This window comes from Chiloscyllium plagiosum, chromosome 17, assembly GCF_004010195.1.
Source record: "Chiloscyllium plagiosum isolate BGI_BamShark_2017 chromosome 17, ASM401019v2, whole genome shotgun sequence".
Classification (NCBI taxonomy): domain Eukaryota; kingdom Metazoa; phylum Chordata; class Chondrichthyes; order Orectolobiformes; family Hemiscylliidae; genus Chiloscyllium; species Chiloscyllium plagiosum.
The window spans coordinates 16,633,593-16,644,161 of NC_057726.1; the positions used below are offsets into that span (position 1 = coordinate 16,633,593).

General features: G+C 38.0%; 1 protein-coding gene across 2 annotated transcripts in view; it reads left to right on the forward strand.

The window, feature by feature from the left end:
* irf8 (interferon regulatory factor 8) overlaps nucleotides 1-4,541 on the forward strand; it is a 28,624-nt gene extending 24,083 nt beyond the window's left edge. For both annotated transcript variants that reach the window (XM_043706617.1, XM_043706616.1), the window contains exon 9: nucleotides 166-4,541. In XM_043706617.1, coding sequence (XP_043562552.1) covers nucleotides 166-354 — 189 coding nt within the window. In that variant the 3' untranslated portion in view covers nucleotides 355-4,541. The remainder of the gene's footprint in view (nucleotides 1-165) is intronic.
* The last annotated feature ends 6,028 nt before the right edge of the window (nucleotides 4,542-10,569 follow it).

The following is a 10,569-nucleotide window of genomic DNA, read 5'->3' on the forward strand; positions in this document are numbered from 1 at the left end:
CAGTTTGGGATGGGTAATAAACGCGGGCCCATCTAGCGATACCCACATTCCATAAAAGGGCATTTGCGATTCCTGATCCAAAACTCATCTTAATACTGTTTTAACAATGTAAAATTACTTAGTTTTAACAAAATAAAATGGAACATTTTTCTACCTACTTTGTAGATTGAACAAATGAAAGCAAAGCATATTTTGCAAGCGGTACTTCAGTCACGGAATTATGATAACAACATCCATCTTCAAATTTCCAATGAAACAGCAGAAGACAAATTGTCTGGGATTCTTCATGAACTTTGTGTGAATAGTTATGGCTACCCAAGACCCGCCTACAGTGAAAACCAACAAATAAGCTGAAAATAAAAACAAATCTCTGTTTCAGTGATCTAAGGACTTTTGTGTAAGTTGGTAGCATTAAGAAAAATGCTCTTTGCTGGATGTCAGTAATTTTGCTAAAGGACTCCGAATTTCTAATTATCCTTTTTGGCTGAATGCAGCTTTGCACTGCAATTAATATTTTTGTAACAATATTGCATTTTGTAAAATAATCATATATTTTATAAAGGTTTATTTTTCACTGTGAAGACCAATTTATTATCCATAGAAGTTTATAACAGAAGGCACTGAACAGGAATCTACCTGTAATACTGTTCATTACTGTCATGACACTTACTATGTAAGAAATATTTATTACCTACAGAATAATGGTTGTCTAAGAGGGACTTGCATTGATTTATTATAATGGGTTACAAAAATTTCTAGTTTTGAAATTGTGCCTGGGAATGTGTTGCCTTACAATTTTGTTATCAGTTTGGCTTTTAAAGAAAATGGGCCGTTCATTTGTATAGATTGCAACCTTGCATGTATTGCTGTGCTGTGCAGTAATTTGCAGTTACTTTGTAATATCCAGTACAGGTACTGACGGTTGTAATTATAGAAATGCAGTTTGAGTTGAACACAGGCAATTTCTGTAGAGGCAATCGACTTCAAAAGTAATCTGGCATTTATATCAGCACTTTCATGAGCTCAGGTATTCCAAAGTGCTTTAAAGCCAGTGAATTGCTTTTATCTCTTGGAACTGTTGTAGGAAACACAGCAGCAAACATGTGCACAGTAAACAGGAATGTGATAATAACCAGACATCTTATTGATTTAAGGATAAACAATATTTTCGAAACCAGGGAGAATTCTTTCCAACAGGACTTTTTATATTCACCAGAGAGTACAGTTAGGACCTTAGTTTAATGGCACCTCTGATATTAAATACAGATCACATTCTTATTTTACTGAGCTATCAGCCTAAGTTTGTGCACCCACATCACTGGAATGGGGCTGGTACCTTAAATTTCAGCAGAAGAGTCATGATAATTATCATTTAAGCCATGACTGTGAGCTAAACAGTTGCTGCAGGTATCAAAACTCAAAACTTCCTGAGTATTGGCTGGTTTATTTAATTATCCAGTTAGCGTATCCTATTTGATAACAAACATAACCACTTCATCTTTATGTGCTAAAACTGTCAGAGGTAGCCTTCAAACTTAATTTATTTTGCTAACTGAAAGGGGGACATAAAATTAAATAACATGGAAACTTTTGAAATTGAGGATCAAGTAATCTCTTCATTGTTTTCAGTTCAGACAGTAAATTGAGAAGCAGCACATCTAGTTCTGCACTGGAATCTTTTCTTCATCCTTTTCTTCCAATTCCTGCGCTGTTACTTGACCCCATTTTATATCATCTCACGGTGAATGTGCCATTTCAGTTTTGTAAGTTGGCTGATATTAGCTACTCTGAAACTGAAATATTATTAAAATATTGATATTAATTGAATATCCATTCCATAATTTGTTGATATTATAAGCATTAATTTTAAACATAGAAATAAGAGCAGGAGTAGGCCATTTGGCCCTTCAAGTGTGCTCTACCCTTCAACATCATCAAACTCAGTACCCTTTTTTTCTGCTTACATCTTGATCCCTTTGCTGCTAAGAATTATATCCAACGCCTTATTGAAAATATTTAATGTTGTGGCCTCAACTTTTTTCTGTGGAAGTGAATCCATCACTCTCTGGACGAAGAAATTTCCCATCATCTTAATCCTAAGTAGACTGTATTCTTAAACTTACGCATTCATTTCATAGTTTCAAAGAATTAAATTGAAGACACCTTAAAATAATAGTTTGTCTTTTTTGACCAGTGTTGGTGTGATACAAACACCGACTTGGCACTTGGCTGATTTGAAAACTGTATTCCTTAGTTCATGTATTTAGCATGCATGCTAATGCTTTTGAAGAAGTGAAAATCAGACTCCAGCATTTAGTATGAACACATTTACACATAATTAGTACTTAGATTTTACAACACAGAAAATCTATACTTACGGTTAGGGTTTACATGAGCTACTTCCCACCTTATTTTGTCTACGTATCTATTCCTTTCTCCCTTATGTACTTACCTAGCTATTCCTTTAATGTATCTGTGCTATTTGCCTCAATGACTCCACATGGTAGTAAGTTTTTCATTTCCTGAGTAAAGCAGTTTCTCCTGAATTCCTTATCAGATTTAGCTAACATAGTTCCAGCGCAGAACTAGATGTGCTGATTCTCAAGTTACTGTTTGAACTGAAAACAATGAAGGAATTATTTGATCCTCAATTTTAACAGTTTCCATTTTTTAAAAATTTTACTTCCCTCTTTCAGTTAGCAAAATAAATTAAGTTTGAAGGCTACTCTCTGATGGTTTTGGCAATTTATATTAATAGCCCTTAAACTCTACATCAGTATTACTGAGTTAACCTTGAACCTTAACCCTTAAATCCTCAGATGAAAACATCAAAATAACCAGTTCAGTGAATTGGTTAAGTTAATTTGCTTCAAATCAAAGGTAAAACCCTATTGATATCTGGTGCAAAAGAATTTAAAAAAGTTAAAGTGGTTTGTTATTAAAGTTAAAGTTATTTGTGGTTTAGTAAGCAACCAAATTTGGCAAACCAAATACTATTTTAAATATTTCACACTAATATCGATTATAACTAAGTTTCTGTATCTAAGCATTTGATAGTTGGCTCTATAATGCTGATATATAGGATATATACTTCAGGAATTGTTACTTATAACATTAATTACAATTAATGAGTCCAGTATACAGCACAAAGAGGTTAGATTTTGCTGTGCATGTATGTGAGAGGGAGAAAAGACTTTTATGTTACACTTATGTCAGGCTCCCAGTGCATGGTCCTTGCAGAGCTGATGTTTAATAGCTGATTCTCAGACAAATAGCTTTGAAGACCTACTGATACTGAATATTTTGATCAGCCAAGGGCAAATACCCTGATGGCAACACGTGCACAATGCTGTTGTCATGACATTACGTCCTTTGCTGGTGTATGCTGGATGAACTGTCATAACCAGCCATAGCATTGAATAGTGAAAACCTACAGCACAGTCTGTTTACAAGAGGGACAACTGCACTAATGATACTGCAGTATTAAAACATTTGTGTTATGATTTTAATCACCCAATGTGCTCTCCAATTATAAGCTCCAACTGTTTTAAATTTACCTGTGTTAAGTTGTAGTTTTGCTGTTGAGCTGAACATGGCTTTGGACCAGTGTCTTTATTGTGGTGATAACACAGGGTTGCCTCTCAGAAAGTACCTAGAATTCAACAATGCTTATTCATAATGACAGATGTCCTTTACCTGTCTTTCTCTCCTAAAAAAGTACCTAGACTTCATCACCATTCATCATTTAAGAATGACTGGTATTTTGACATGATGACAATATTATTCTGCTCCTCTTTCTTAAAAGCCAAATCCAGCTAAAATCTTTCAGCCCTTATTTCCTCCTTTGTATTTTTTACTCAATTCTTTCGGTGTTCCTTTTTCTTTCTCCATCTTTAAGCATTTCCAGTTTTAAAGGAAGAAAAGGTAACCTCTGAACTGGACTGGTGGTATGTAAGAAGAAACTTTGCTTCAATGGGTCAGAGCCATTCAGGGGACGTCAGGCTTGATCCACAATCTGGGCTGAGTTCATTGGTCTTGATTGCAATAGTGGTACTAAACCTTGTCTTGATTTTGGTGGAAATTAGCCAGATTCCATGTTCCTGATCATTGTTCAGTGACTTCTCTACTTGTAGAAGAGATTGAGCTTGGCTGTCATGCTCTCTCAAATTAAATAGCGACCATGTATAATTTGAATAAGATTCAAGCTTGAACTTTTGCAAGATACAATGTGCCTGTGAAAACAAAGTTTTTTCAGGAACCAACAAGAAAAACCAGAAGTGTGTTGGATAAAGTTTTTGAGAATGTAGAAACAGAAAAAACAGTAGCAAAACACCCTTTAACCCTGAGTGTGTTTGTACCAAGCAATCGACATTCAGCTTCAGAGATAACATTCTAAGCAAGAGTTAGATGTGACCTTTTATCTCCTCCTAGTTAATGATTTTGTTTTATAACATGCACAAAGTAACTTTTTATTGTAACTAGGGTCTGATTCTTTTCGGAAATAGTAGCATGATCCTGTTCTTTACAAAGTGCAATTTTATGTGCGATTTATGTGCCAATTGTGCTGTTTGTTCATCTCCACCAAAAGCGTGTGTAAAACATTTAGTAGAGTAGAACGGAGGAAACCTCAACTACCTTGGCATAATGTGCAAGTTCCTCTGACTATCAAAAATTCTTTTTTTTCTTTGACCCTTGCTATATGGGGTAGAGTTTGGTCCATATATATGTTTGAAACTGAACTTTATGCAAACATACCTTTGTTCGGAATTTTATGTGTTTTACATTATTAGAGTCTGTTTAGTAGGACTATTATGGGAACTGGTTCTATGCTTTATGACTGCCTCATTAAATTGTTGCAGTGAAATAAAAACGTAAAAACCAATAGTTTGAAATGATCTATATATATATGTGAATCCCTACACTGTGGAAGCAGGCCATTCGGCCATTGAGTCAACACCGACCCATTCCACCCAGATGCACCCTCCCACCATGTCCCTGTAACTCTGCATTTCCCATGTCTAATCCACCTAGCCTGTGCACTGCAGGCAAGCTAGCAAGGCCAATCCACCTAAGCTGCACGTCTTTCATCTGTTAGAGGAAACTGTAGAACCTGGAGGAAACCCATGCAGGCACAGGGAGAATGTGCAAATTTAAACACAGACAGTCGCATGAGGATGGAAACGAACTCAGGTATCTGGCGCTGTGAGGCAACAGTGCTAATCACTGAAATGCCTTGCCACCCTTTATCCAGGTTTGCAGAGTCAAATCTATTAACTGTGCAACCTTGGTCTGGGGTTACTTTGAACAAATATAAATTAGATTGAGATGAGTGTGGGATAGTGAAGAATAGAATTTTGTCCTGGTAACTTTCCAACTTCAGTAAGATTGCATTTCATTGACTGCAGAGCTTACTTGTTTTAAACATTTGTGAGTCAAATACCTCATTGCCCCTCAGACAATTGATATTGGATAGGTTTTGTTTCCCTATGCTAAATGAGATAAGGAAATAGTTACTACTTTGTATATTAGTACTTTCTAAGAAGAATAACAAAGATTTTTCTGTAAATATAATGCTATAAATAAAGGTGATCCTTTGCAAAATATTTCTTCATTCTGTGAGTTCTTTTACATGGAATGAGAATGCTATCTATAATTCACTGCTTAAATAAGCAAAACTAGGTACACCTAGTTGTATTGAAATATAATTATCATTTGATTATTGTATTCTTTGAGTGTGTTATTTTAATCATGTACATATGTTAGCAAAGAGATTAGTGAAGACATAAGAAATAGTACTCAAAGTTTGTGAGAAGATTTGTAGCTCGGGTGCTCGACAAACAACATGAATTTGACTGGGACAACACTACCATTATAGGGCAAGCGAAACAAAGAACAGCCAGGGAATTCCTAGAAGCATGGCACTCATCCACAAACTCCATCAACAAACACATCGACCTGGACCCAATATACCGGCCACTACAGCGGATAGCTGAAACTGACAACCGGAAGCAGCAGGGACAGGCCACTATAAATGCCGGAGGAAACACCACAGAAGCGCTTCACAGGAGGCTCCCAAGCACTGAGGATGTCACCTGGACAGGGGACGAAACATTTGCAACAAAAACTTCCAGCTCGGCGAACAGAACCACAGCAATAGTACTCAACGTGTATTTCAAACATCATCTGCCAAAATCTCAATGCACATGATGGTTGAATACATTTACTGCAGAAGTTTTACAGCACAGAAGGAGGCTATTTGACCTGTCATGCCTACACTGGCTCATCAAATGAGCCTCATTACCTGGTGCCAATCTCCTTTCTCTCCAGACCCTTGCACATTATTTGTATCTAAATAACCATCCAATGCCCTCTCAAAAGCCTCAATTGAACTTGCCTCCATCACACGGCCAGGTGGTGCGTTCCACATTTTAACTACTTGTGTGAAAATGTTTTTCCTCACTTCACTCTTTCTTCTTATTGATGACTATATTCCATATATTTAGTTACTCCCTGCGACTGCTAATTGTTAATATTATTTACTGCCAAAATGATGTCTCCTCTGAATTATTACAATCATATCTTTCTCATTGACAATTCCAGACAATTACCATTCATAGGGTATCTTCTTTTGAGCTTTTATGGACACTTTTAATGTAATAACTGGATTAGCTCCATCATCCATACATACCTTGATGCAGATGATGCGGTAGATTTGAGTGGATTATTTCCGCTAGCGGTTAGCTAGAATCATGTAAAATATAGAGTCAGAGTCATACAGTCATAGAGTCAGACAGCACGGAAACAAACCCTTTGGTCTAATCAGTCCACTTTGCCCATAATCCCAAACTAAACTAATCCAATCTGCCTGCACTTGGCCCACATCCCTCCAAACATTTCTTATTCATGTGCTTAACCAAATGTATTTTAAACGTTGTACCTGTACCTGCATCCACCACTTTCTCTGGACGTTCATTCCACACATGAACCACTCTATGTGTAACAAGTTTCCCCTCATGTCTGTTTTAAATCTTTCTCCTCTCACTTTAAAAATATGTCCCTTACCTTGAAATCCCCCACCCAAGAGAAAGGATACCTTATCTATACACCTCAACGTCTATAAGGTCACCTCTCAACTTCCAACACTCCAGTGGAAAAAGTTCCAGCCTCTTCTTATAATTAAACCCACCATTCCCGGCGACATCCTGGTAAATCTTTTCTGAACCCTCTCCAGCTTAACAATATCTTTCCTATAATGTGATGTGGAGGTGCTAGTGTTGGACTGGGGTGGACAAAGTTAAAAATCACACATCACCAGGTTATAGTCCAACAGGTTTAATTGGAAGCACTTGCTTTCGGAGCCTTGCTCCTTTGTAGCTGTGGAGCAGGATCATTAGACAAAGAATTTAAAGCAAAAGATTACAGTGTCATCCAACTGATATGATATAGTGAACAAGACTAGTTTATTGTTAAGTCTTTCATCTTTTAGAATGGGTTGCAGATCTCAGTTCATTAGTATGTAAATTCCAGAACTTCTTTCAAGCCACATTCTCGAAATAACTTCAGGTTTTATTAAGAAAGGGTGACATCTCAGCAAGGACAGTGTGAGGTTAGAGTCTGTCTGTATCCCAATATTGAGTTAGACAGGCCTATTTCCAAAGTAGGAATTTATAATATGTTACATGGATTGACTGCCTGCAGATTGTATGCTTTTTGAACAAAATAGAATGTATCTCCAATTACAATTCTGTAAAAGTAAATTCACCCCGTAGACTTGTGTGTGTGTGTGCATATGAGGGAGAGAGAGAGAGGAGAGTGTGTGTGTGTGAGAGAGTGTTTGTGTGCATGTGAGTGTGTGCATGTGAGAGTGTGTGTTTGCATGTGTGCATGCTTGTTAGAGTGTGTGCATGAGTGTGATGTAGTAAAAGCCTGTGAGAGGGTGTGTATGTGGGTGTGTCTGAGACAGAGCGTGTGTACGAGAGAGGGTCTGCATGATGAGTATGTAAGAGTGTGTGTGCTTGTGTGTGAAAGTGTATAGTGCAATGGGGCCATCTGTAGTGTGACATGGACCCAAAGTCCCGGTTGAGGTCATCCCCATGGGTACTGAACTTGGCTGTCAGCCTCTGCTCGGTCACTCTGCATTGTTGTGGATCCCGAAGTCCACCTTGGAGGATGGTCACCCGAAAATCTGAGGTTGAATGTCCCTGACTGCTGATGTGTTTCCTGACTGGGAAGGAACACCCCTAAATGACGATTGTTGCGCAGTGTGCATTCATCCATTGTCATAGTGTCTGCTTGGTCTCACCAATATCAACACACAATCAACCAAGCACCTTTTTAATGAACCAAAACCTGCAACCCATTCTAAAAGATGAAAGCCTTAACAGCAATCTAGGTTCATTCAATATATCATTTCAATTGCATGACACTGTGACCATTTGCTATAAATTCTGTGTCTTATGATCCTGTTCCGCAGCTACCTGACGAAGGAGCAGCACTCCAAAAGCTATACTTCCAAATAAACCTGTTGGACTATAACCTGGTGTTGTGTGATTTTAACTTTTTCCTATAACAGGGCAACCAGAACTGGATATAATACTTCAGAAGAGGCCTCACCAATGTCCTCAACATGATATCCCAACTCCTATACTCAAATGTCTGAGTAATGAAGACAAGCTTGCTGACAGAAAATGCATTTGCAGTGTTCGATTTTTCCTTTTGTTAATGCCTATGTGAAACCGACAGTCTTTTTTATTGAAAAAAACAAAAGCAGATTGCATGCGTTGGTGTACCCTTTCTTTAAAAAAAGATTAATTTGAAAGGCAGTAAAGTTGGTGGTATTGCATTCAAGCAAGGTCCTTGAGGAGAACTTGAAAATTCTCAGGAAAACTTCTAAAAAATGATGAAAGTATAAAAGGTTAATTGACAGACAAAATAGCAAAGTTTGGTGGTTGACATTAGATTCAGATTGTGTTGCTGGCAGATTGAACACACCTGCATTTACCCACAGCAACCTCTCTATAGCATGCTCATATCGCTTTTGTCTTGGGTGAACACATAAAACATTAGCAGATGATGACTCTGAAATGTTATCATGTAAATATGCTGTTACCCTGATTAGCATATACACTTGCGTCATGGTTAGGAAAGATGACGAAGATCTTGTTTTATTTGATTTTGTCCCCATGTCAGTTTGACCTACATAACATCAGTTACCTTGTTAATGAATTTGGATTTCTGTTTCACACATCAATTGTAGCTTGTTGTTTCATTTTGAAGAGTTGAACCTTTAAGTGAGTGACAAATCCAGGGAGAAGTTGGTCTTCATCTGCTATAAGTCACGGACAACAGCTGCTTAAATCTCTTCTTTCCTATTGTGCCTCCAACTGTATTTCTCTACCCGTATCACCATTCAATGTTTCTAAAGGGCCGATGTTGAAGTTTTTGACGTATCTTATTCCTTTCCTCCTGGATCCTGCTGCCCACTTTAGAGAATGAGCAGATATACTTTGCCGTAAATGAGGATTGAATAGGCCTTTAAAAAATGGCCCCCGCATTTGAGTTTCCAGGACTTCTTTCTGCCTGCCGCTTGTTATTGCTGGCTTGCTGGATATTGATTGGAAATTTATAAAATGATTTGCTGAGGAGGTCCCACCACCCCTGATGCAGCTGTGCAACTCGTATATTGACTCTGGGGTCAGGACCCCCGCTCTATTGTCCAAGTCCAGCCATCTATTTCCCTCTCTTTTCAGATGGTGTGAGACTCACTGAGTACTTCCAACACTTTTCCTTTTAAAACAAATATTAGTTCCTGCTTAACATGTTTTTCATTGTTAAAGCAGGACAGTGCTTTCATTGCACACACAAGCAGATAGGGAGATGGAAAATATTCGAGAGGGGGGTGAATGAAGAGGGTGTGAAGAGACAGAGAGAGAAAATAAGAGAGCACTTTTGGTGGATTAAACCTGTTCATCAGCGTAGTTTTATTTCTCTCTAAAACGTTTTGAATTATTTTATGCGCAGAGATGTTCAGCACGGAAACAGAATCTTCAGTCCAACTCGTCCATGCCGACCAGATTTTCTAAATAAGTCTAGTCCCATCTGCCAACACTTGGTCCATAACCCTTTCTATTCATGTACCTATCCAGATGCCTTTTAAATGTTGTAATTGTACCAGCCTCCACCACTTCTTCTGGCAGCTCATTTCATTCCATACACGCACTGCCCTGTGTGTGAAAAAGTTGCCCCTTAGGTCCCTTTTAAATCATTCCCCTCTCACCCTAAATCTATGCCCTCTAGTTTTGGACTGCCCCACCCAGGAAATGATCTAGTCTATTTATTCTATCCATGCCCCTCATGATTTTATAAACCTCTATAAGGTCATCCCTTTATGACTCTATGATTCAATGACTCTAGGACTGAATTGTGATGATTATGGGAGGAAGAAAGGGAGCTCTGCTGTTTATTTGATAGAAATGCATGAGCAGACTTTGCCGGCTTGAATGGACATGAAATACCAAAGAAAGAATGTTTCAGTCAACTAGCTGGTCGTTCTCCCTCTCCACCCCTCTG